General features: G+C 36.7%; 1 protein-coding gene across 9 annotated transcripts; it reads left to right on the top strand.

Annotated features, from left to right (window-relative positions):
- Positions 1-54: 54 nt before the first annotated feature.
- Positions 55-27,270, top strand: BRD9 (bromodomain containing 9). Of its 9 annotated transcripts, none has more exons than XM_069809272.1 (18): positions 55-190; positions 747-967; positions 2,678-2,810; positions 4,518-4,578; positions 5,476-5,620; positions 9,707-9,817; positions 10,627-10,802; positions 12,905-13,033; positions 13,870-14,002; positions 16,368-16,443; positions 18,242-18,337; positions 18,986-19,118; positions 19,910-20,021; positions 21,663-21,701; positions 22,162-22,233; positions 23,624-23,726; positions 25,383-25,550; positions 26,295-27,270. In XM_069809272.1, the coding sequence occupies exons 1-18, from the start codon at positions 118-120 to the stop codon at positions 26,393-26,395; spliced, it is 2,082 nt and encodes a 693-aa protein (XP_069665373.1). In that variant the 5' UTR covers positions 55-117; the 3' UTR covers positions 26,396-27,270. The 9 variants fall into 9 exon arrangements, with proteins under 9 accessions (XP_069665373.1, XP_069665374.1, XP_069665375.1 ...); XM_069809273.1 differs by having other exon boundaries at positions 12,944-13,033; XM_069809274.1 differs by having other exon boundaries at positions 10,687-10,802.
- Positions 27,271-27,856: the final 586 nt, after the last annotated feature.

A 27,856-nucleotide genomic window follows, 5' to 3' on the forward strand; every position in this document is an offset into this window, starting at 1 on the left:
GGATCTTCCTCCGCGGCGGAGCGGAAGGAACCGCGTCCGCCCCGAGCGCTTCCGCCGAGGGGAAGGCGGCGGCGGCGGCGGGTGGGGGCCGGGGCCGGGGCCGGGGCCGGCTCCGCCATGGGGAAGAAGCACAAGAAACACAAAGCGGAGAAGGCGGAATGGCGCTCGGCCTCCGCCACCGCCTACAGCGGTAAGAACTCGGGGGCGGGGGGAGGCGATAGAGGCGGCGCGAAGGGAAGCGAAGCTCCTGTCAGCGGGGGAGGCGAGGCGGGCGGCGGCCTGAGGGAGGCGGGCGGCGGGCGGCGGCCGGGGCCGGGCGAAGGCGGCTCCGGAGGGGCCGGGGGCGGGCGGTGGTGTTGGTGGGCTTTGAGACCGAGCGGTCTTGGTGGTTCCTGCGGCTGTCGGCGAGGGATGCCGGTCTGTGCCCTTGGTCGGGTGGTGCTTGGGTTTCACCTTCCTCTGACAAGGATCTCGGGAGCGTTTTCCGGGAAAGGCGAGGAGTTAGTTCCATACTGCAGTTCCTTACTCCACACCTGCGGGTCTGTGGAAGAGCATGATGCAAAATGTGCTGAACGGCTGTTTCTTAACAGGGGTTTGTTAGCCCTGGCTGCTGTTTTTCTCCCCACATGTATTGCGTGTATCTTCAACCTGCAGCAGGTTCTAGTACTTCTAGAAGGCGCAGCAATAATTGTTGTTTGTTATCACTTCCATGTGCATTCGTGAGATGTTTTACTTTTTTACTTTAGATTATGTGGATAAGCCTTTGGAAAAACCTTTAAAGCTGGTGCTTAAAGTCGGAGGAAGTGAAGTGACTGAACTTTCTGGGTCAGGGCATGATTCTAGTTACTATGATGACAGATCAGATCATGAGCGAGAACGACATAAAGAAAAGAAGAAAAAAAAGAAAAAAAAGTCTGAGAAGGAAAAAGAAAAGCATCTAGATGATGAGGAAAGAAGAAAGAGAAAGGTAAACTGTGATTTTTAGAATTCAGACATACCGGTCTTCTTCATGCTTGCTTATCAGATCTGAAATCTGGTGTGGAGTATCAGAACTTTTTTTTTTTTTAAAATCACTGTTGCAAGAAGCGTATTGTTTGGAGACAGCCCTTCACCAAATGTGGAAAACCCCTCTGTGTGTTTTGGTGTATTTCTCCCATTTAAATGAGATATCCCTGTGATTATTTTTTTTGAACAAAGTAAAAGCTCGTTTCTTGTAACTGCTTGTTTGTCTTATTCATTTGCTTTGTCTGTAAGTATGAATAGTTCTGGTTTTAAGTTGGATGTTTTGTATTTCAGCGAGGTGAGAAACATGTTTTGCTACCCTTTTGAGGAGGGTATTTTCAGCTTTTCAAATAAATCTAGATTGCATTTCTGTTCCTGAGATATGCCAAGTTATTGTACATTGAAATTGATATGTTTACTCAAAACAGCTTTCTGAAATCTGATCTGTTGAGTACTGTGGTACAATAGTCTTGTTGTCTCTTGTTTAGAATAACCTGCAGGCTAGGCTTTGCGGCTTTGTTAGTAGCAAATGGTACGATCACCTTAGTTGTCTGTGCTGAACCTTTAGGAGTTAGATTGAAATCAGCAAGAAGACGACGGTACAGTTACCTGTACAGTTTCATTTTAATGGTATTTCTTTTATGTACTAATGATTCTCTGACCTCTCTGCTTTTTAATTCTCTTCTGTTATGCAGGTTTACTATTCTCCTATGACAGTTTTTTAGTTCTACTTTATATGTGTGTATGGCTAACATCTGTCATTTTGAATTGATTTGTTTGTTAGGCTTGTATTATGTGAAAGTGATATATCTTGTAGGATTTTTCAGAAGCTCTTGAATACAAGGAAAATTTTCTTCTTACAAACATTTTAAATGTTTCAGTTAAGAGTATAGCTGTGACTTGAAATGTAGCAAAACAACTGTCTTTAATAGAAGATCTTGCAGCATCAAATCAAATTATTTAGTTTGCCTTTGCTAAATTGGGGGTGGGGTGGATTTTGTTTTCCCCAGAACTTCATTATTAGTGGATGCAAGAGAAGCTAACGAATAGATAAGTAACAAAACTGTAGTCTGAACAAAGTTAATGAAAGTATGCTTTTCTGTGCAAACATGAATAATGACTGTGAGATTATAGGAGTGACTCAGGCATGCCTTTCCTTTGAAGCTCAGGAAGAGATCATTAATTGCCACCACTGTTACAAAGCATTTCTTACGGTTCTTTTGTAGATGGCTTACTTTATTGACTCCTGTTTAATGCACCAAACAACAAAAACACATTGATCAAAGCAGAGCTACAGACTGATTTTTACTAAATAGTAAATTAACTTCCTTCAGTCTCTGGTGTAGCTTATTATCATGCAATATAAATATATATATATATATATAAAAATAGCTTCAGTGTTTAACATTCTTTTCAGTAAAAGTACAGTAACTAATGATAGAACGATAGTATATTGAATACAAAGAAGCAAAAGCTGAACTGTATTAGTTTTAATTGGAGAAGAAAATTGAAAATGTGACAGTGCAAATGTATGCACTATTGTTTAAACCATATTATGGCTCAGATATAGAATGAGTATTCCAAATGAAAAATCACTGTCTCTTACCTTTTGGTATGTGGGATTGCATATTTCAAGTACGTTCTTCAGAAATCTGTCTTATTCCTGCTGTGCTAGGAAGAGAAAAAGAGGAAAAGGGAGAAGGAACAGTGTGACACTGAAGGAGAAACTGATGACTTTGATCCTGGGAAAAAAGTGGAGGTTGAACCTCCTCCAGATCGTCCTGTCAGAGCATGCAGAACTCAGCCAGGTGAGCAATATGAAAAATTAAATCACCTTGGGTGTTTCTAAAAGCACGCACAACAAAGCTTTTGTCAAAGGTACCAAAATGTAAAACTTCCATGAGGATTTGCTGAAATCTAGAGACCTTATTTTTTCCAACATTCAGAACTTTCTGCTATCTGAAAAGTCAATATTCCTCTTGGTGCTTTTGGGTTTTAGTACGTTTGTTTTCATGTGACTGAACTTGCCAAGGACATCTGTCTCTGGCTTCTGTTAATTGGCAGAATAAAGCTAGTATAAAAGTATTACTGTGTGTAGTGTTCACCTAATTCCTTTTCCTTAGCATTTACAGAACAATGGTCAGAATGTCTGAAACGAAGTTTTGCTCAGTTCAAGAGAAAAGAATCTTGCAGAGACTGCTTAGCTGTTGTTATGGTCTTTTTTATAACCTATGTGGAATTTTAATTTTAGTATCTCTATTTTCATCAAAAGTATGGCAGTAAGTTGTGATAGGGTGTCTCTAAAGACTGTAGTCCCCCCAGTTTTCATTTACCAATCTTTAATTCTCATCACCAGCCAAAATACTTATCAGTTGCATGTGGTAACTTCTGCATGTTTAATCCCTTCAGATTTTGTCATGCTTTCTCTGCCTGTAGCCATTGCTTGATAGTTAAATTTCAACATTATCCAGTGGAAACTTTTACTTACAAGAATTTTCAAATACATCATGATCTTGCTACACATATGCCTGGAAAATGAACTTAGTAGCAAAAAGTTGGGTCTTTGCAACACTGCCCATTGACTGGTCAAGTAATGTGTTGAGGAATTTTCTAATTATGACTGCACATTAAATTGAGGAATGGTGTCCATCAACTGTCAAGGTGACCTGATAGGGGTAACTGAAATTTTCTGGTCAAAGCTACACGTCTCTGGAGCCTTGAAAAACTGACAAGCTAAAACCTGCTCTCTATATTGACAAGGCTTATGTTGGCATCTGCTTAGGAAATGTCGTTCAAAAGCATACAAATTACCTTACCTTTTCTGGTTAAGAAAGGAAATGTCTCTGCATTTTCATGTTGAAGAGTTGGAGTTTTGATTCTAGATTTCAGCATGCTGCTGCTTTAGTTTTTAAACTTCACATTAAAGCTAGTCTCTCTGATGTATGTGCATGGAACAGGTAATAAACATGTAGTGTTTATTGTTTAATCTGTACAGGAAGTGAAATTGTAATCAGTACCTCTCTTGGTACAAATCTGCATCTATTTGTCACTCTTCTTTTTGATTGAAAAGATTCAGAGAAGCTAATTGCATGGGTGTTATGGTAAAGAAACCATTAAAATTGAATTGGATAACATGTTGCAAGAACATGGATTTCCCAACTGCAGTATATGAGGAACCAAATTGCACTTTTCCTGTAAAAATACATAACACCTTACTTGCACCTTGCTAATACATTTTCTTACAACTACTAGACTTAGCATTACATCTGATTTAACACCTACTAGTTTCTAATGTGATTAAAACTCAGTAAGTAGTAAAGGAGAAGAAATAGTTACTGTATGCTTAGAAATCTGATGTGCTTCTGCTTTGAAATCCATGTCTCATTGACCTTCAGATCAGTACAAGCTGTACTTGTAGTTAAGCTTTTTCTGTCTGGTATTTATCTTTTAAAATGAATAAATACACCTATATTCTGTTTCATTGCACTTACCTGTGTTTCCATCTCAAACTGCAGCTGAAAATGAGAGCACACCGATCCAGCAGTTACTAGAACACTTCCTTCGCCAGCTTCAGAGGTATTGAGCATCTTGTATCTACAGCTGTGTCAACAGATTCTAGTGCATATTTGTATGTGTTACTTTACAACTTCTTATCCTGGTTTTCTGTTTGAAAATAGTGCCTAAAGACTGGCTGTAGTATGTTTGGTAACCTTTGTAACCATGTCGGACCTGGTGGTTTTTAAAGATTAGTTGAGGAAAGTTATTACTAACTATGCAGTTCTAGCTTTTGGTGGGGAAGTGTTTTGGGCAAGGGGTACGTTGCCATTATAAATTTATTAAATGCTAATGACTTAATTTGTGAATTAAAAAACAGTTCTGAATTTTAATAGTTTAAAAGATTGGACTGTTCTCATGAAATTTTGTTTTATTCTGTGTCCTCTGTCAGATACCAAAGCAAGTTTATACCTGCTTACTTGATAATCCTCTTAATTTGGAGAGGCTTTTTATTTTATTGTTTTCCATAAGATTGTTAATGCTGTACCTCATGTTTTTAAAAAAAAAAATTAGTTTTCCTTTTTTATTACATAGCAATAAGCTGAATTTGGAACTAATTTGAAAATATTAAACACTGTAGTTATTGTTAGAGGACCTCATGAACAAGAATTGAAGAGGTTATTACTCAGTGAAGCCAAAAGACCCATTTGAAGTGTAGATAGAGACACAGAATGCATACCAGAAATAATTAAGTAATTCAAGAATTAGCTGAGTCTCTTTCAGAAAGTCTACATATGCATAATCAAAATTCTCTCCTGTATGAGGAAATTTTTCAAATATGCTTCTGTTTTATGGAGTGCGTTTAGTGTTTTTTCTTTTTTTAAGTAGTGCTATTCTTTTTATACCATGAATGTAGTATAAAAACAATGATAATTTTGTTTGCTGATATAAATCTAAATGTATTGTTTTTATTTTTAGGAAAGATCCTCATGGGTTTTTTGCTTTTCCAGTCACGGATGCCATTGCTCCAGGATATTCCATGATAATAAAGCACCCCATGGATTTTGGTACGATGAAGGAAAAAATTGCAGCGAATGAATACAAATCAGTCACTGAATTCAAGGTGAATTAATAGATATTTAGTTATTTCAGAACTGTTTAGTAAGAAACTGAAGATTCCTTTTAACTATAGAAGCCTTTCTTACATTAATTATTTTAATGTGCATTTTTTCAGAACTGAGCACTTTCGTATGTTCTGTGTGGTAGAATGAGTTTCTTGCTTTGTTTTTCACTGTGGAAGCTCTGTATTTGTCAGATTCTACTATGATCTACTACAAATTACTGTGGAAACCAAGAACATGCTCTAAAGTTCTATGGAATTCATGCTGCTAGACATAAACAGGAGTAAGACTATCACAAAGACTTAGGCAGAATTCCAGGTTCTTCAACCACTTATTTTTTATCTTTAATTATCCTGTTTTCCATATAACTTCATTTGGAATGGTCTTTTGGCAGAAACTTACTTGGCAAGTTTATTGGCAACTTGACTTGGCTATTTTGTGTATTGCTATTGCTGTAATACTTTACTGGATGCATTGTGGTTTTACAGACAGTGCAGTAAGAAATCTTTTCATGGTATTGCCATGAAAGCTCCTGGAAGGAAAGGAGTTTTCTTTAACTGATTCATGAAGTTCTATTAGCTGCCTTCAGTATTATTGTTTTCTAGAGTGGTGTTGATATAACAACAGACTTGGCAGAGAGGATTGGCTTGCTTCTCAGGGTTAATTTCTTCTTTTGAAAGGTCCAGCAAGGTGAGCAAAGAATGGCTTTTATTTTTTATAGGTGCTCTGACAAAGATTACTGTTTTTTTATGTATGCTTTATTTTTTGAAAAAGGTATAGAGATTTACAGGAAATAGTAAAGCAGGATTCATAATAGCATTGCCATCAGCAATGCCTTCAGGTCTCTAAATTCTGTTGGCTTGCTGGATTGTCTTATTCAGCAACTTAAAAAGGAAGTTTGAATGGGAGCTCTGTGCCTCTAGTTACAGGCAAGGTTGCAATATTGAAACTGGTGGGATAGCAACCTAAAAAAAAAAAAAGGAAAGAAAATTGCAGCACTGTTTAGACCGACAGATTCTTTTTTTTATGAAGGACTTAGTTTCTGCTGATACTCTGAGGAGCAATAAATAGTTGCTAGAAGTCTCCAGCTTACAGTGACATAGAGGTTGGACTCACTTTCTAGATATATGAGTGTACCTAGTTATGCTTATGCCTTTGTAATTCTGTGTAATACAGAAATGAAGTCTATAGGTTTTTGACCTCTAAAACAAGGCCTGCTCAAACAATTATCCTTCATTTCTGATATACCTATTATAATCAGATGAGGCTAGTCACAAGCCAATAAATAATCTAAGACTAGAATCCACAAGAACCATTTTCTGCATTTATAAGAAGGGAAATTGCTGCAGGAGACTCATCAGTTTTACTGCTGAAAAAAGGGTCTACTTCAAAGTTGGGCAAGCAAAAGACTCTTCTCTGTCCTTTTCTGCAGCACTTCAAAGGTCATCGCTAGATGTACAGCTCACGTGGTCTTCATCTGCTTTTTGGCTCATAGTTTGCTCCTCCATGTCACCTTCTCAATTTCTGTTTTTGTGATGGTGTCGTTAAGTGAAGTCAGATGGCTTAAATGCCGTAGAAAGTCACAGACTCTATTCACCTACTTGCTTATATGGGCTTGATGACAACTACTAAATGATTAGGAGAGCACTGCTCTGACACCCCTATATGGAAACAGGAAATAAAACAATTTTTTGTTGTTACAGAATCTGATCAGGATTGCAGTAGGGCAAGGTTATTTTTTGTAATTGTTGGGTGCCAGAGAAAGTTTTAGAAAGACTTTTATGTCCAACCACAATAGTAACCTTCAAAAATCTTTGTCTCAGGAAATCTGTTCACTGGTCTGTAAACTCAATGGGTTAACTTTTCAAAAAGCATACCATTCTGTTTGCATACACTTTTGCACATGGTCAAGTCGTCATCAAATATAGTGGACTCATGCACAAAAAACATCTGCATTTGTGTCTACAGAATAAGTGAAATCTAATTGCTTGAACAATCGTCGTTTAAATATTGAAAAATTACTAAGAGATAAAAATACATTCTTAAACCAGGTGCCACTTTAATTTGTCTGGGCACTTCAGAAATTTGACCCTAAAAGACTACTGCATGAATCTTGATTATTGATTTGCTAACTTAAGAAATTTTCAGAGGCATACAATAATGTCATCTTAATTCAGTGTTTCGTAGAGCTTCTAATAATGCTTTCTATGCTTTACTCTACAGATCAGTAGCACGTGACTAGAAAAAAGGCACCCTAGAAAAAGCTTTTACAATCTGCAACAAAATTTTTTTGGTTCTGTTTACAGTGGACTGTGTTGCACCTTTGTTTTGGGACACCAGGTGCCCACCAAAGCCATTCTATCACTCCTCTGCCTCAGCTGGACAGGGGAGAGAAAATGTAACAGAGGGCTCGTGGGTTGAGATAAGGACAGGGAGAGATCACTCAACCAATTACTGTCACGGGCAAAACAGACTCAACTTGGGGAAAATTAACTCAATTTATTGCCAATCAACCAGAGTAGGATAATGAGAAATAAAAACAAAGCTCAAAACGCCTTCCGTCCACCCCTCCCTTCTTCCTGGGCACAACTTCACTCCTGGATTCTCTACCTACCCCACACAGTGTTGCAGGGGGATGGGGAATGGGGGTTATGGTCAGTTCATCACACGTCTCTGCCGCTTCATGCTCTTCAGGGGCAGGACTCATCGCTCTTTTCCCCTGCTCCAGCGTGGGGTCCCTCCCACAGGAGACAGTCCTCCATGAACTTCTCCAGCATGGGTCCTTCCTACAAGCTGCAGTTCTTCATGAACTGCTCCAGCATCGGTCCCTTCCATGGGCTGCAGTCCTTCAGGAGCACCCTGCTCTGGCATGGGCCCCCAATGGGGTCACAAGTCCTGCCAGCAAACCTGCTCCAGTGTGGGCTCCTCTCTCCACAGATCCGCAGGTCCTGCCAGGAGCCTGCTTGAGCATGGGCTTCCCATGGGGTCACAGCCTCCTTCAGGCACCCACCTGCTCTGGCGTGGGGACCTCCCTGGGCTGCAGGTAGAGATCTGCTCCACCGCGGACCTCCCTGGGCTGCAGGGGGACAGCCTGCCTCACCGTGGTCTTCCCCATAGGCTGCAGGGGAATCTCTGCTCCAGCGCCTGGAGCATCTCCTCCCCTCCTTCTGCACTGACCTGGGGGTCTGCAGGGTTGTCTCTCTTGCAAGTTCTCACTCCTCTCTCCGGCTGCCGTTTCTGTGCCCCAGCAACTTTTTTCTCCTTCTTAAATATGTTCTCCCAGAGGCACTACCACTGTTGCTGAGGGGCTCAGCCATGGCCAGTGGCGGCTCTGTCTTAGAGCCGGCTGGTATTGGCTCTGTCAGGCATAGGGGAAGCTTCTAGCAGTTTCTCACAGAAGCCACCCCTGTAACCCCCTGGCTACTAGAACCTTGCCACACAAACCCAATACAACTTGCATCAGTAAAAATTACTTGAAATTATGTGTGACACATAACCATTCAAAGGAGAAGACAAAATCAGGCTTGGCTGGTCTGGTTTTTTTGTTGCATGCAATGAGCATCTAGAAGACTGTTTCTTATGCTTTGAAGTTTTCTTTTCTTTTTTTGTTTTTGTTTTAGTGCAAGCGACTGAAGAAGCAGTCAAATTACTAGAATTAAAATTATATGTAAGACACTTTGTATCTTTCTGATGTCATTGTATTTCTCGAGTCCGTTCTGATTTAGAAGGTGGGAAAAACACTAAAAAGTACTTACCTTGGTACCTCAGTCCTATTAATTTCTCCATTTCTTCTCTTTGGTCCGTTTGCATAAGGAGGAAATGTAACATCTGGCATTCAGGGAAAAGTTGTGCGGTTTGGGTTTTTTTGTAACCAAAAAGCCAATTCCAAACAAAAGTGAGCATCTTGAAGCAAAAAGGGCTCAAACCTTTGCAATTCTGTGTGACCTTTTGGCTTGCATTTACTCCATGAGCCTGCTGCTAAAATATTGCTGTGTTGTTCACAGAGCTGCTGTGATGGATTGGTATCTTCCAGTCATTTAACAAAGGAAATAAAAATTTTAACAGTTCTTTTGTTTTGTATTTTACAGGCAGATTTTAAACTGATGTGTGATAATGCAATGACTTACAACAGACCAGATACTGTTTACTACAAGCTAGCCAAGAAGATACTGCACACGGGCTTTAAGATGATGAGCAAAGTAAGAGAACTATTAAAAACAAAAAGCAGAAACTCTTCAGGAGGGGTGGGGGTGGTGTGGTGTGGTGTGTTGTCATACTTAAAAGGAACATAATTAATAACAATGATAAATGTTATTTCATCCATCTGTGATTAATTATAGCAGTGCCTGTTAGTGCTGCTGTATTTAAGGGCTTGATAGCATTCTTGTTTTAACCATACCCTTATTTCTCAACTTTACCTGCACCGCTGAAGTCTGTAGGAACTTTTTCCACTGGCCTCAGTGGAAGCAATTAAGATCTGTGTTTATAAAACCCAACTGTAAAATACTGCTTCTGGTTGAAACTTTGAAAGCAAGATCTCTTTTAAGTTTTATTTCTGCATAAACAAGAAATTTTTATTTATTTTTTTTTTTAAGGTGGTGGGTGTAGGGGAGGTTTCAGGGGTTTCACAGATGCGTGCGTGCAAACACTTTTTACTCATACAGTTGTTGGCTTGTAAAATGAAGTTATTTTGGTGAGCTGCTCTGTGTGTGTGTGCGTGCGTGTGTGTGCACGTGTGCATGTGTTGCAGTTATGGTAAGTTTTGTGTAAAATAGGCAGTTGTCTTTGCATATGCAGTTTTGTTTGTTTGTTTGTTTCTCTCTTGATAGTTGGGCTGCAGAAATTCTGATGCCATGCTACCATGACCAAATCATGTTGCATCGCCATTGGAAACGAGGCATTAAGAACAAAATAAGGCCATGGCCATTCCCATCCCATCCCATTATCATAGCATCTTGGCTATGAGGGAAAGGTTAAGTCCCTGCCGCTCTGTCCTTTCTGATTCTAGGAACGGCTGTTAGCTTTGAAGCGCAGCATGTCGTTTATGCAGGACATGGATTTTTCTCAGCAGGCAGCTCTTTTGGGTGATGAAGACACAGCAGTTGAGGAACCTGTCCCTGAAGTTGTTCCTGTACAAGCAGAGACTACCAAGAAATCCAAAAAGCAAAATAAAGAAGTTATTAGGTAAAGGTTTTAATGGGCATGCTTACTGGTTTGTTGCAGCTTTTGTAATATTAGACAGCAGCAAAGAATTGAGCAAAAAACCTCCTTTCAGCCTTTCTCCTTGTGGTCAATAGGATAAGTGGGCAATTTTATTGTATTTTATTTGTTTGTTTATTTATAGAACTAGTTTAATAACCCAGTGATTCCCAACTTGAAACAAACAGTTCAAAGAATCACTGCATATTCTTTTAAACACTTACAGTTAAAGTATATTTAGCTATTTTTATCCTTATTTATATCTATGTTAAATAATGAGAGTTTCTTCTCATGATGCTTTGAAATGTACTTTCATTTTTAACATAGCCACAAATACCTTTTGCATCTTGTCCTTTTTTGTAAAGTGATTGACTGTATCAAAACCTAACAGGATCTTTCTGGGAGGCAAAGTGGCCCCAGATCAGTAAATTATTTTATTTAACTTTAGTCTTATCTGGCAGGTTGTAGAGATACAGGAGATTACTTCTGGAGCAGATGATAACATCTTCCCAATGAAATCTTACTAAGCTTCTTCATAAAATACACTGCTAGTGCAATAGCTGTCTTCCAGCTAATAGGCACCCCTGTGTCGCAAAGTCATGTTTTTATAGTTAAAATCTAATTTTAGTCTAACTAAAGGGTTTTATTTTCTATTTTATGAGGAGATTTTAGCGGAAACTGTGATTTACAAGCAAAGTGTGTTGTTCAGTGTACTTACATAGACATCCTAGGATAGATGGTGAATTTAAATTGTAAGGCATTATATCAAGTGGAATTTTATGAAAATAAAACTAAGAGCATTACTAGGCATGTCTTAAATAATCTGATCATGTAGATATGTTCTGCAGGCTTCTTTCTTAAACATCCAAAGTAAAAAAGTGAAATGTAACTTGTTATTCCAAGTTCATGCTCTCTCATTTTTGTTAAAAGTGAACTTTAGAGTTAGAATCAGCCACATTTTTTTTGTTACACTTCAAGCATTTTTGTAATCCTGCTTAATGTCTGATGGAAGTAGTAGTATTTTAATGTAGTTGTTTTGTGGAAATAGGAGACTGCAACATATATCTTCAAAAGCAATTTTAAACTGAGTAATTTTTTTGGCTGAAACTATTCTAATGTCAGCATGCAGAAACATATCTTTTGCTGTATCATGGAGAGTTATCAAGGTGCAATTTGTTCTTTGTTTAATGGATTGTGTATAGGAATTAACTGAAGGTACCTTTCTGTAAACAAGACTTGACTGGGGGGGAGGTGGTTTGGGTTTTGTTTGGTTGGTTTTTTTAAAAGATGATGATTTGGTTTGTATGGTGCCCAGAATAATAGATTTTCTCTTCTGATTAATTTTTACATAAACTCCATTACAGGAGTAACTTTGTACTTGGCCACTTTTTCTGTGCTCATCTTCAAATACAGATAGCTAACAGAGCAAGAAAATGAGACTGCCAAGCAATATAGTACTGTTCTGTCTTTAGTATCTACCTTAACATACAATTCAGATAGTTAAAAATAACTGACCTTTAATTTTATCCTGATACCAGTTTCCTTATAATCAGTTGTGGTATAAATTTACTTTCCTGTTCTTTTCAGTGTTTATGTAACTGTAGTAGTTGGAATTTGTTTTTTCTAATTAACTTGACCTTTTAAACACTTATATTTTGGCATCAGTAGGATAGATGTTATTCTTTTTGATGTACAGTAAGAGCTTTGGGGGGAGAATCAAACCTAACAGCAGATACTTTTGCCTTTGTATTTCACAGTTAAAAACAGAGAAGGAGCTGAAGTCAATGTTTGCAAAGTATTAAAGCAGTTTAGACCTCTCTACTGTAGTTTAAAAAGTGACTTGATCACTTGGACATCCTAATATCTAAGTAGTTTTTGAAAATTTTGTCCAGGATGTCGCAACCTTCTGAACATTCTTGCAAAATTCTTGTCCATGAAGTATTCTGTAGAGTGTGATAGAAAGTGTCAGTTGTTGAGGAGTTTCCTGCTGTGTACACCCTTTCTTAAAGTTTCAATGAAACAAAAATCGTATAACACATTTGTCTCATAATAGTATGATCCTGTGATCTTTTTATTGTCTTTAATAGCAAAACTTTCTTGTGTATCGGATCTGAATCTCTATACAGAGAGAAATTCTTAGCTAAGCAAATGGAAGAAGATAACCCACGAGAGAGAAATGGATTTGGTGTGAGGAGATGCTCTACCCAGTACCTAAGGTGTTTGGCCCTAGTGTCTAATGTCCATATAATGCCCTGAAAGATTTTGATGTACAAAGTTTATTTTAAATATATAATATAATGAAGACTGCCATGTCCTATGATATCTTCTCAATTCCCCTTATAATACTACCTTTCTCTGATTTTCTGTAATAGCTAAGATATGTCCTGTTCCATCTTAGGTATGCTTGTTTGTTATGTTTTTACTGTTTTGGTGCTTTAATGAAAAGGGATCTACTGAAAGATAAATGTTAAATTCTGTAATTTAAATAAGGAGGAATGGCCTGATTGATACTGATTACGAATACTAATTGCCAATATTAACAAACATAGGAATTAAAGGACTCCCTGTTAGACTGGGAGCAGTGTCCTACTTCTACAAGCAACTAAATGACATAATACTCATAAATGCAGCCTGTTGGGGTTTTTTTTCTCAGATCAGAGTTACACAGTCTCCATTCCTTCATCATGTAATTTCTTTTCTGCTTTTTTCTATTTGGAATTTGTGAAAATAGCATATTCACGCATGTGGGAGACTAAGGACACATACAGCATTCACCTTGTATTAAGGCAATTTTACTCCCAATCTCCGTTTTGTAATACTTCCTTTATTTTCATCAAGGTACAAAAACAATTAAATTTTTGAAGTTTGGTAGTTTTCAGCTTCTGCTGCAAAACTTCAGTTTCATGATATGATTATAATTCCACTTAAATGCTAAAGTAGACTGACACTGGGAGAGGAGTGGGACTGGTGGTTTTATTTAGCAAACCCAGAATCAGCCCTTTGTTTTGTTTTAGCTTTTAATTTCTACAGCTACTCCTCTTCTCTTTCTTAGTTGCATATTTGAACCTGAGGGAAATGCGTGCAGCCTGACAGATAGCACCGCTGAAGAACATGTCCTGGCACTAGTGGAACATGCAGCAGATGAAGCTCGGGATAGGATCAATCGATATCTACCCAACAGCAAGGTCTACTGCACAACGAAGTTCACAATTCCATTTTGTGTCTGACTATTGAATGCTTTGTCTCATCTTAGGAAATAGGCTTCAGTATTAATGTTTTCTGAGACTAACATTTAGGATGTATGCTTTGTGTGGAATACCAATGTGACAATTGTCTATCATTTAGTTCCCACTGAAGCCCATTGTAGGGTGTCCTAAATGGATCTCAAGTTGTATGGTGTGTTGAACTTCTTTAGAAATTCACTTGCAGAAAACAGTGAAATGTTGCTCAGTCTTGAATCTGGCTTCCTTAATTGCAACCCTTAGCATTGAAAGTGATTAGAATAGCATCATGCTATTTTTATTGTTGCAACCTCAGAAAAAGCAAACTTTGGCATAGGTTGAAGGGTTATTAGGATTTCTGCCCCCAGCCTAAGGAATTCAGGAATTTTTTAAGTGTTAAATTACTGTTTTCAATGAGAAGTCCAGAACCTCTTGTAGTTTTGTACCTACAAGTAGGAGCTGTTCAGCTATAGTACGTTGTTGCGTGCATACAAAATACAGACGTCTTTCAGTGACTAGGAGAAGATAGCAGTAGTTTGTCCGTGTTGGAATTTTGGACAGTGCTAACCAGAGGTTTGATCATCTTGATTGTGATTCTGATGCTGTTCCATGTGTTTGGTTTTTGTGCTGTTCTAAGAGTTGGAAGGAAAAGCTCAGTGATACTGTTAGTGCCGTTTCCTCAGCACGATCTGTTTATGGGCTGTGTTTTTCTTAGGTATGTGATAATACTGGATTCCTTCATTACTTCATGCTAGGGTTGGACTGAATGCTACAGGCATTTGCTACAGGCCTGTGTTGACATACGTTTATTCTGTTTTGCTTGCATCATGTGGAGTCTTATGACCACCTTTGTCATCATTTCTCATTCTGTCACATACTCCAGTGACCACTGCAATCAAAAAAAAAAATGAGGATATTGCTACATCCTGCATTTTCCACCTATTTTTTAACAACTGTTGCAGAAGAAACTCTTGCTTTGAAGCATTAGTGGTAGCAGTTGTGTCTTCAAACTTAAATGTCCGTTTCTTGGACAATGGCCCTTGTTATGCAGTCACCTTAGGCTCAACTGGGTTAGGAAGTAAAGCCTCAAAGACCAGTGGGAGAAGGTTTGGCTTCTTCAGTATATTTCTGTTTCTTTAGATAATTAGAAGACTTGCTAGGATTGAAGGCTATTTGAGACCTCCAAAGTAAGGGTGGCTTTTTAAAAACCCTTTAAAGCAATACCAATCTTTTGCTATGTGCTAGCTTTACTGAAAAGGCCTTTCATGCTGATGCAGTCAGTTTTGCAGTGTTCAAGAAACAGTTGTTCTAGGTGTGCAGCTCTTAATTGTCTAGGCTCTTAATCAGCTAGACAACCCGCTGCAGATCCCACTGAATCTAGGTAACACTGACACGTTCTTAAGAGTTCAGCCGTTGTTAACTTTTGCCATCAGTTGAAGGTATCGATCCTGTTTATTCCTTTTCCAGCATTTGTCACCTCTATTTTTATTATATGCCAACATTAGCTTTGGCCTTATGTATTGAGAATTTTAAACTTTTTAAGAGAGAGGGGAAGAAAACAAAATAGGGGAGAGGTTTATTGTTCAATTTACTTGAAAGTATTTACTAGTATTTCTTTAGGGAGAGCATAGTTTTCATTTTCCATCTTTCCTGAGAAGTTACAGTCTTTTTTGCACGATTCATGTGTAGTCAGTTTCTGACATCAGCTTAGTTTGTTGTATCAGTTCTGGCTCTATCTTTACAGACCCTAGTGTGTTCTATTGTCTTTCACATCTCTGGCTGTCTTTTTAGCATTGTGTTTGTGTGCTCTGCTAGGTCTGTCACAGCACTTCTTCCTCTTTAAGATTTTGATAGCATGTTCATAAAAGTACTTGTAATTAGATAAAGTTGTGGATGAGATATGAAAACAAGCAGTTCAGTCTAAATTTGAAAATAAACAGTGAGGTAGATTGTGGATAGGAGTTGCAGTTCTGCTTCTAAAAACAAAGTGTGTTTTAGGCTTGGCAGTCAGAATGCCTGGCTCCATACTAATTATAATGGAATTGTTTTTGTTTTGGATGAATACTTTGGATCTGATTTAGGAAGATGAATAAGGTGTTGTATATATGACATATGAACTTTTACTCCTAAGTCTTCTGTTCTGAAGCATTTGCTAGGTGGTGATAAACAGCTGTGACCCAAGGTTCTCTGTATTAAAAAGGGAATACCAGAGTGTGGGATCTGAATACAGCTAAAAATGCTTTTTATTGTTTTCTGTGTAAGTGAGCAACTCCTTGAGTTTGGACTGTTTTGAGTGATTGCTTCTGTATCTTTGTGGTTCTATTTACAGATTGGTTATCTGAAAAAAAATGGAGATGGAACTTTATTATTTAGTGTAGTAAATTCATCTGATCCAGAAGCAGAAGGTAAATGCTATAATCTTTCAAGAAAACGTTTGTAATGTTCAATGTTCTAGCAGATTTTGAAGTCTTAACAGTACATACAGATCCTGGGTAGTATAGATGAGGGGGTTTTTGTTTGTTTTTTTTTTTTTAAATTATTCCCCCAACCATTTTCCCCAACAGCTATATTTAGTATCTCCAGTATAGGATGTTTCTCTTTGCCTTTCAAATTTTCACTCTACTCATGCTAACAGTAAGAAGGTAAAATAGGATCTGTTTATAAGCACTTATACATTGCTGCAACTTTATAGAGAACTTGGAAGACAGGCTTTTGCTCCAAGTACCCTGTAGTGTTAAAATCTAATGGACAAAAGGTGAAGGAAGGTGCTTTAATCCTATGTAAATGTGCAGTGCACAGATGTAAATTCAGAATTGTCTTTCTTAATTTCCTAATTTAAATTATTAGCTACATTTCAGTTGTAAGTTAATTAGGTTTTGCTTAATTGTTTTTCTTTAGTTCCTTGATCTTTTCTGTGGGTTTTTGTTTGTGTTAGTACTATACAATATTTATATTGTCTTATGCTTTCCAGTTGTTTTAGTTTTGAGCTCAAAATGCAGAAGTTTTGAAAGTTTGTAATGAATGAAATGTCATAGTCTTTATGCTGCTGTATGTCATGTTGATTTAGCACTTCCTTCTCTGCACCTTTTGAGATTGGAATTCATTCACAGCTTACCTATTGTTGCTCTGATGAATGCATGAACCCTTTTGACTAGTCACATTTCTGTTGATTTTTTTGATTCAGAGATACAAGCCTGTAACTCTATTACTGTCTAAATTTTCATTTGGAATTTTTCTGGAATGAAATTGAGCATCTCAGCTGCCATCATGCCCTTACCTATTTCTGAGAAAAGTAGTAAAATTAATGTGATTTAATACATCTGAAATCATGCCACTGAAAATTTAGACAGTGATGATAATGGGAGCAGAGCAAGCTTCTGCTGTGTGCTGTAAAGTACTGTACTGCTTCCTGATGTTTCTGTGCTCCAGAATCTTTTTTTGATTGTTTGTGTAGTTAATACTAGTTACACTAAATTTACAGCTAATAGTATAATCTGAATTTTTGTTGTAGTTTGGTTTTTGTTGTTTTGGGTTTTTTTAATCCTAGTAAGGTTCTAGGGATAAATTTGCTTTCTTGTTCAGTAATTGAGCATGATTACTATTAGGTTCCAGAACAGCCAGAGAGATTTCAAATAACTGGAAGTGTCCTAAATGTTGTTGGGATTATTTTTTTTTTAGTTGTTTGGTTTGGTTTTTTTTAGTTTAAAAGCATATTCCAAATTATTTGAGTTATTTTAATTAAGCAGTTCTCAGAACTTTAGAAGAAAGAAATAGTGCTATAGCCATAATGGTACTTATCTTAACAAGGTTCTTTACATGGTATCTGGGTTTCTATAGACAAACTACCACTTAGTCAACAGAAGAAGTTGCTTTTATCACTTCATAATATCTGGATCTTGAATGTTTGTGAATCAGCTAGTAAAAGAATTTCAGATGCTGCTGTATACTTTAAAAGTGAAATAACTAAGCAAGCCATAGATCTTGTGACTAAGAGATGGAAACATATTTACAGCATCTATTTGAAATTTAAATGGAGAACCTGAATTACACTACCTATCCTTAAAGTACAGATTAAAAGACATTTAGCCTTTATGGTAACTGCAGTGTTTTAAAATTGCAAAATCTAAATATTCACCATAAATAAATTTTAAACATTAAAAGTTTTTCTAAAAATTATTACCTTCTTTTAAATCAAATTATTAGAGGAAGAAACTCACCCAGTGGATCTGAGTTCACTGTCAAGCAAATTATTACCTGGCTTCACTACACTGGGCTTTAAAGACGAACGAAGAAATAAAGGTAAATGCCAAAGAATATGTTTTAACTTTGTGTTAATTAGATGTTTGAGCCATTTCTTGATATAAAATAATTTCAGATTATACCTGTCTCCAAAAGAAAGTTCACTTGGTTATTTCTGTAATATGCAATTATTCCATTTACAGCAGAATGCAGTTTTAATTAAATTTACTTTTTTGCTTATTAAACATAACTTATTTAGGAGTTTATGGATTAATGTTTTGCCTTAGTGCTATAGCCACACTAGAAGCTTTTCAATAATGGTACTCCACTTTCTCTGGAGGAAGTAATTTTTCCTGAGCAACTGCGCTTAAAAGTTGAGAAAAGACCTTTTTGGTCATTTGCATTTTTGTATCATATGACAAGGATTTCACAAACTGGATTTTTTTTTTCTAGTATTATTGACATTTTTCATAGTTTTTAATCTGCTCTCCAGAAACTGACTGGCAAACAACAGTGAAGTAGACATGTGCAAAAAGCAGAAATATAAAAGCAGGTGGGGGGATGAATCTTTTTGTGGGAGTGGGGTGGTTAACTAGTTCTTTATTTTCCAGTAGTGTAAGTACGTTTATTTATATGGTTAAAATAGTTGCGCTGATACTAGAGTCACTTGTGTTAATCATTTGCCATCTCTTTCTTCTACCTGTCTAGTAACCTTTCTTACAAGTGCTAGTACAGCACCTTCCATGCAAAACAATTCTATATTTCATGATTTGAAATCAGATGAAGTGGAACTCTTGTACTCAGCATATGGTGATGAAACTGGGATACAGTGTGCCTTAAGGTAAGCGCTTCCTTATTAGGAGGCCTAACTTCTCATAGCAATTTTATGAAAAGCAGTTTGGACCAAATGTCAACTAGGAGCCTCCAAATCCTGATATTTTTTTCTAAAACTTACTTTAAAAATAACTCACTATAAAACTTGAAGCTAGCTTTCATCCTGGTTGGCTGGGGTTTTTGAGGGGTTGGTTTATTGGTTTTGGTTTTTTCCCATTTGCACTTTTAAGTTACCCTGTTTTATTGCAAGGCTGTTATGGATCTTGCTATTAGGGCCTTTGACCACAGGATATTGTAGGTTGCTAAAGATTTAGCATTTTGCTTTAAACCCAGCAGTAAGTAGGTTTAGATATGCAAGTAATAGATTTCAGTGACTTTAACACAGTGATATTTTTCAAGGAGGTTCAAAACAGAAATGCTTGAAAAGGAAAATGCCAGTTTTCATTAAATTGTTAATTTTGGAGGGAAAGAATTAATCACAAGCTTTTTGCTTCTCTGTGCTTTTTTTAAACCCACTACCAATGACAGTTCAAGTGAAAATTTGCTGGTAGTTGTGAAAAACAAGTTTGCACCTACACTTACTTCCATTTAAAAAAAAAAAAAAAAAAACAAACAAAAAACCAACAACCAACCCTTCTTGAAGGCCTTAATTACTTTTCTGAAGAAGCATAAAAAAGTAAAAGAACAAGGAAAATGTAGGTGTAATGCAGCATAGTTGGGGAAAACCATATTACAAGTTGAAATGTGTTTTACAAAAGTAAACATTTTCTATAATGCTTATATCTCCATTCCTATTAGCTTACAAGAATTTGTGAAGGACGCTGGAAATTACAGCAAGAAAATAGTAGATGATCTTCTGGACCAGATCACTAGTGGAGATCATTCCAAAACTATTTATCAGCTAAAGCAGGTGTGTCCTTGATGCACAGAAATGTCACAAGTTCATCAAAACAAGAACAGGCCTGTGTCTGTTTTTTAATGTAGTATGAGATGCTTTGTTCCACTGTCAGTTCAAGCAGTGCAGGCTTAGCTGTTCATGCAACCATGCGGTGAACCAAATTAGAAACTGAATCAGCAGACAACTAATCTTTTTCTTTTCTTCAGCAAGATCAGTTCTCCAATGTGGTTCACTATGTGACTGCAGAAAGGAAGAGGCAGGGGGGTGCAAGACAGCTTTGGGGAGAAAGGGCCAACCAACTGAATGGTGTTTGGGTAGCCCTGTCACTCAATGTCATGATATGTATCTGCTTCTGAGTTATATTGCAATGCTTTCATTAAGGATTTTTTTTTCTTAATTTAAGTGCAAAATATATTCCTTGTGGAAGGATTAATTATTTGGAACATGGAAATAATGTTGGAGAATAGATTAATACCACTGTACAGGTATCTGTTACCCAACAGTGCTAACTTCTAAATTCATGTAGTATGTCTGAAGGAAAAACTTTTCACTTATTTCCAAAAGCACTTTACCGAGGAGATTCATACTAAGACTGGAGAATAGATTTTTCTCAGAATTGTGTATAATTCTAGTAGGAATCTTTGTATGCCCAAGACAAAACAGACTACCAGAAACTGCAAAATCTTGTTTCATATGATCTTTACTCTGAAAACCTCTCTTAGTTTGAAATAATTGTCTGCTGTTTAAAATCACGACATTCTGAATGATTTAAGAATAAAGAAAGGGATGGGGGGGGGGGGGGGGCAGGATGGAAAGTACTCGGACTTCCTGACATGGAGGAATGAGATTTAGCATAATCTCTGCAGACTTCGAAGTAGAAAAGGCTAAGTGATGTTTGGGGAAAAGGAGACAATAGAATGAAAAATACAGAGGATCCTTCAGAATTTTCTGGGTATTTTTTTCCAGTCCCTACTGGAAAAAGATTGTATATGAAGCAGGAAGAAATGTAAAGGGTTAGTTAAAAAAAATTGGAAAGTTCAAAAAGTTCAAAAACAGTATTTTGAATATTCTTCTACATTTAGAAACATATGTATACAACATATTGAACTTAGCTTTAAAATAAAACATGTGCCTTTCCGGTTTTGCCACCCTGTTCTATGAATATTGTTCCAAATGAGAATTTCTGAATACCTTTCAAATGGTTAATGGCTATTTACACTTAGAAATGCTGTTCAGTTGTGACATATGTGGATATGTACAGATTTTGTACAGTTAAATGTGTTTCAGTGATGATGTGCCATGGTGTTTTATGCTTGAGTATTTTGGGCTGCTACATTTGAGTAAGGATTAATAGCTCTAAAAGTGCAGCCTTAAATGACTTGGAATCAGAAGTTACTGAAGTAATGACTAAGGTACCGCACTTGAATATAAAATTCATGGGCAGAAGAAATAGTGTAAGGGGACTCAAAGATGAGTTAAAATGCATAATACTAAAATATTTGAAAACAGCAACTGTTACATTGTAATTCATTACAGGTATGTGAAAAGGTCAGCTGTCTCTCATTTTGTGTTTGAATATACTTGAAATTGTAGAAGAGAGAGGTCTCTCCCTTATGTTGAATAAAACTAATTGTTAGTATTCTTTCTTTCTAGAGGCGAAACATCCCAGTAAAACCACTGGATGAAGTTAAAGTAAGTTATGCTGATACTCAGTCTGTTTGGGTTTTTTCCATTGGAAAAAGTGTCTTGTCATTTAAAGCAGGGAAAGTTATGTCCTCTGGGCTTCCAACGTTCAAATCCCTAATTTTATTTAATGTGCATCTGTTCTATATAATAATGCAGAAAAGATTGGTAAGTGGAGTATATGATAAAGAAGAGACTGTTAGTTAGTCCTAAAGATGCTGTCCTAAGAGGCTGTCCTGGTTAGTTCTAAATTGTTTATACAAATGTATATGGTCACCCTTTAGGGAAGAGCTAGTCTTTATTTTTTGTGTAAAGGTTCTATGCAAGCATCACAAAACATGGTAGTGTTCTGTGGTGGCCTAGGATCTGATCATGGTAAACCAGTAAATTACACAGACTTAAGAGTATTCTTAGGAAACAAGTATAAGTGATGAAATGCTAAGATCTAAAATATGATTTCGTTCTTTAGGTTCTGCCAGTTCTCATAAAAGAAGAACACAAGTTGCGTAATACCTGTCCAGATTCTTCCAAACAGATTATGGTAAAGTGATTTGTGTTTAAAAAAAAAAAATGCCTTGAGACATTCATTTTGTTTCAGTGCAAGGGTGTGCATGCTGCATGCTCTGAGGTTCTGAGGTAGAAGATTAAAATTATTAAGATTCAAGTATCTAGAATAAGCTTTCAGTACTTAAAATGGATTCTCTGACTTTCAGTCTATTTTAGTTAGTGGCTTTGTTTGTCCTGTTGTTCTGTATTCTCTACTTTAATTCAGCATGCATAACTAAAATCTCAGAGACAGGAAGACCACTTAGGAATCTGAAAGATACTTGATCTGCTGATGAATATTTGAGGTTCAATCTGCTGTAAAAGTGGAAAAAAAAACAGTGCTATTTATCAGTTTTACCACATCCATTGAAAATGTCTTTTAGAAAGTAGGGGTAAATAATGCACATCTTACGCTTTCACGGTTACTAATCAAATCTTTCTTTAAGTGGTACAGGTTTTATCTTGCAAATTATATGTGACAACAGAAGATATGCACTGTATTCCATGGCAATTCACATAAAAATTATATAGATTACATTATAGCAACTAATAAAATTTATAGTTTTGTAAATATTCCTTATATTTTGTGGAAAGGTTTGTATCTCTCTAGAAGGTGACTGGTTAAGTTAATTCATGAAAGTGCTAAGTTTCATTTTCGTATTTCTAAAAGATAATACCTGGTTGTGTATTTACCTGCATGTCTTATTCTTCCTGCTGGAATAGGCAACCTCAGAGAATTCTGTTAGAATGTGTTTTGAAGCTTAACGACTTTTACTTTGATGTCTTATTTTTTGCCATTAGATAGCAGTATTGCAACAGGTATGGAAAAAATGAAATTGTTGTAGTGCAGGCTGTATTTCATTATCCAAATTTACAGAAAAAATACTGGAGAGACCAGCTCCAGCTGATGCTGTGTAGGGGGAGGCCCACCTTACTGGTTTTATTAGTCACATACTAAAAATTTCAATAAATCCAGTGTTGCATTGAGAAGGTGAGGGAAAAGAGGATCTGGGAGTGGTTCATGATGGGGAATACTGATAATGCTTCCCTCCACCAGAGTTCTGCCATGAGACAGGGATGAGTTGAGCATATAATTGAGTCCCAGAGGATTCGGTAATGTTGGTTTCAACAGTCCCGGATGATGAGATGAAAGATACTTAGACTGCCGTGCAGATCCCTTGCTATTCATGTGACCAGTCTGTCCTGGAACCATGTTTGAGCTGCCTGTGAGCCACAGGTTAGCCGAGATGGTTATGGATGCTCCAGTCTCAAGTGTTGTGGTACACACTTCTGAGAGTATGGATTCATGTGTTTACCTTAAACATTAAAAAGTTATTATGACAGATTGTCACTATTACTAGTCTTTGTTTCTTGTATTTTAATAGGTTGGAGAATCTGCTGGAGACAGTAACACTTCTGACTTGGACTTTCTGTCTATGAAACCATATTCTGATGTATCTCTTGATATTTCTATGTTAAGTTCATTAGGTAAGTAATTAAATATACAAGACATCAATTATGGTTTAGTTGTACCATTTAGGCAAAGTAACAGCTGGATTTGCTAAGAATAAAAATGTGTTCAAAAAGTAGTAATAAGTCTACATTTGACATGGGTTAAAGCCTAGGGCTGGTACAACATAAATGAAACCTTCGTCTGTTTTTCCTTTGAGACGTCTATGTGCTAGCGAAGCTAACTTTTCCTGTACCATTGAAGAAACCAAAGTATTTGTACTTCACAATTTTGAGAGCCTTGCTTGTTTTTGATGTATTCATAGTAAGGCAAATTTTAAGAATCAGTATGGAGCTTTGTCTCAGAAATGTTACTGCTTCATATGCTGTCTTTTGAAATAACTTGGGAAGTAGTTAAGTATGTGAAGTTCAATCATATCACCTCTTGGAATGTCCCAAAACAAAAAGCAGAAGAAACTTCAGGTGTTGGAAAGACTTTACCTTCAAATAAGGCAGATGTATAGAAGTATTAGGATACTTTCAAATACATGTCTTTGATAGGTATCCTCCTTTAAATAGTACAGGAAGTAATGTTCCCATTTCTGCCGGCTGCTGAGCTGGTCAAATGTCTTAAATAATGTCATCACACAAAAAAATAATTAGTGCTTATGGTTTAAGATACTTGTAATTCAGAATGTGAAAGATGCCAAACTGTCTATTATAAAACATAACCAAGGTTATTGAAAGCTTAAAGAAGGAAAAAAACATTTCTATATATTTCTCCCATAGGTGCAGTATTCTTTGAAAAGCAGTTGTAAGCTCTGATTATGCTGTTACACACTAATTTTATTGCAGTTCAGTAAAAAATTAGTAAATATCCATTTTATAGATAATGTTTAGCCATATCAATCTTACTATGAATTTCTTGCTCCACTGAAAGCTGCTTATATTTTTCTTCTTCGATCTTTCTGTAAATAATCATACTTATAGATAACATAGCTTCCGGAGAGAGTTTATGGCATTATTTCTTATAATTCTTGCAAAGTTAGCAAGGTCTGCATTGAAGACAGCCCAAAGAGAAGGGAAAGAGTTTATTTGCCAGCTTGAAGTTGAGGGAAATTTTTTTAAGTCTTCAGATCAAAGAACAGTGTATGTTGGCAGATACTGGCAGTTCTTTCCAGTTTTATTTGGCTTACTATAAAATCTGTGTTGCTGGAGAGGATACTGTTCTAAAAACCTTCTGTGATGGGGATTTCTTCACCTCCATAAATTACATCTTCTATTTTAACTGCATTTTAAGTTAGATATTTAAGTAATCTTTCTACTGACTTGCTCTCCTTTGCTGCAAACTAAATGCATTATTTCATGTCTGAAGTTTAACAGATGAGGAAGACAAATTAAGCTCTTACAGCTGTTTAAATACTGGGAGTCAGTTCAGTTTCAGCCATTTCTTGTGGCATTCTCCTTCACTGTCCAGTATCGGCCAAATGCATTTCAACATGTATTTCTTGAAACTGAAAACAGATCTGCAACTGTTGCCTTTTAGAAGTGCAAAGGACAGTGCAAAGCTGACATCATTTGTGTTATAGACAACACTTGTGTTAAGTTTAGAATTTTTTTATAGTGACTTTGTAATTCATGAGTCAATCTGCATGTGCTAATTATGGGGTTTGGTTGGTAACTGGTGGCCCTTAGGGAAAGTGAAGAAGGAGCTTGATCATGATGATAACCATTTACATCTGGATGAAACAACTAAGTTGCTGCAGGACCTTCATGAAGCTCAGGCTGACAGAGTGGGATCCCGGCCGTCATCCAATTTGAGTTCCCTTTCCAATACCTCTGAAAGAGACCAACATCATCTTGGTAAAGTTACTTGTGTCACAGAAGTTGCAATACTTCTGCTCTAATTGAAACTGGTTAAAACTTACATTTTGATTTATGTAAATCTTTGCATGAAACTCCTCTGATAAAACAGTGTGCTGACTACAGGATCATGTTTTAATTTTTAAATATGCATGGCAAAGGCAACTAAGAAGGCATACTTTTGACCTGCAGAATTAAGACACTAATTGTAGTTACTTATTTTTTGATGAGGCATGATTGAAGTAATTGCGAAGTAAATTGATACTGAGTGGCAAATCCCTATGTGCACTTGAATTTTATGCTGTTAGAAATACTGATGAGTAGATAATGTTTATTTTACTTTGGCATATGCAGCACCTAACAGGTGGGAGTCTACAATAGTCTTCCAACTGTAAAATTCAGTGCTAAGACGGGATGATAGGGTAACATACCCCTTAACAATTTGGTGCTATTTCTGAGAGGGTAGGAGATGTTGGTTGGATGATACTCAATTACATTTTGTATAATTTTTCAACTCAGAGTAATAGAATAATGACTGCTTTTTTAAAAAGTATCTAAATTACTGAAGAACCTCATAACTTCTTTTCCAAAATCTCCTGTTTAAATATCATTTAAATGTCTGTTTTTCTTTAAAAGTCTGAAAGGAACATGTGAAATAATCATGCTGTTTCTATATATAAATATCTCTCCATTATTTTTCTGTACTTGTAAAGGTTTTGATTTTGTTTTTCCTGTATTCTACAGGAAGCCCCTCTCATCTGAGTGTTGGAGAACAGCAAGACATGGTTCACGATCCCTATGAATTTCTTCAGTCTCCAGAAACCTCAAATGCCACTACTAACTGATCTGACATGTACTATATATATTTTGTATTTTAATTGTATTATGTTTTTATAAAGTTTTTGTCTATGGCAGAAACCTCAGTTTTGTCCTCTTTTTCTGTGAGGATTCCTGTATAGTATTATCATATATGCTGGATTAAGCAAAAACAACAAAAAACCCCTATTTAGTTCATCATGTTGTTAGCAATGTACCAAAACCTGCTTTTGATTTGTTTGTTGAGGGAGATCATTGTCTACTGGTGTGTGAATCTTGACTTAAAAACAACAAATAATGTGCTAGAAAAACTTGTATTTTATAAAAATTAAAAAGTGATAACCTTCCCAGTATCACGGCAGCAGTCATTAAGTGTTTCTAGTAGAATTATCTACCAGTCCTGTTCAGGTCTTAACTTGAACGCCTTCATGGAGGAATATTTTATTTCAGCAGTGACCCAACTGCATGAATTGTGATCATTATGTTTCCCATCTCCTAACCCTAATAACCTGTAGAAGTTGTTTCTGTTTCCCCATATTTTTAAATCTTTTTAATCACTCTAGAGAATACTTATTTGAGAGTAACAATAGTTGGTAGTTGCATTAAAATGCTCACTACGAGAATTCTACCCTGGATCTAAAAAAGTTGGATGGTTTTGTGATCCCTTGTGTCTTGAAACACAAAGAAGATACAATACTTATTTTTTTTAATTTGATTTGTATATTTACTTGGATGGAAAAAAATACTGGATAAGGTGTGCTTTTCAGTAATTTTGAAACAAAACTTTTATAATTCAGTACTGATGTAACTGGCGGCTTTTGTACCATTGATATGTGCAAGCTGGACAGATATTATGAATTTTACAGTATTTTGTAAATAATAATAAAAATACAAAACCACTTTAGATGTTTGCAAATATCTTGTTCTTGCCAGGAGAAAATTTGCTTCCTTATCTTTACTAAGTCTGAAATATTAGGAGTTGTTGGTCTGAATTTTTGTGCTGCTTCAAAAGATAAATTTCATCGTGCCACATGTAGCCGTGAGCAAAATTAATTGTGAATTTCTAGGAACCAACAAGGAAGTCTGTCAGATAACTGATGATAAAGTCTAAATAGGAATCTCTGTTCACTCAAACTAGTATTTGGTCTGGACTATTTTTCTCCCCCTCCGAGTTGCCTCTTCCCAGCCCCTCCCCGATCCCACTCCTTAGGGATATGTGTTTTCTGTTTGGCTGTGACATGTAATTCTACGTTCAGTCAGCTATGATACTGGCGGCTGCCTTTTCCCCTCTGTGCGCTAGTTGCCTGCTCTTTCTGTTGCCACAAGTCATTTGTGGGACTTCCACCTGACCTGGATCAAAAACTTTGGAGTTTCAAACATTCTTTGCTTCCCCCCCAGTCAGTCAGTTCTGAGAAACAATTAAGGGAGTAGTGGCCCACCTAAAGGCTGGAAGTGAAGAGTGAGGATCAGGAAACAGGAGCTCCTGAAAT

This window comes from Haliaeetus albicilla, chromosome 21, assembly GCF_947461875.1.
Source record: "Haliaeetus albicilla chromosome 21, bHalAlb1.1, whole genome shotgun sequence".
Taxonomy (NCBI): Eukaryota; Metazoa; Chordata; class Aves; order Accipitriformes; family Accipitridae; genus Haliaeetus; species Haliaeetus albicilla.

Excerpts from the sequence above, each read along its gene's own strand:
- BRD9 (XM_069809272.1), top strand. The coding sequence starts at position 118 with ATGGGGAAGAAGCACAAGAAACACAAAGCGGAGAAGGCGGAATGGCGC. Across the intron at positions 18,338-18,985 it reads AGACGAACGAAGAAATAAAG|TAACCTTTCTTACAAGTGCT; the intron begins GTAAATGCCAAA and ends CTACCTGTCTAG. Across the intron at positions 19,119-19,909 it reads GGGATACAGTGTGCCTTAAG|CTTACAAGAATTTGTGAAGG; the intron begins GTAAGCGCTTCC and ends CATTCCTATTAG.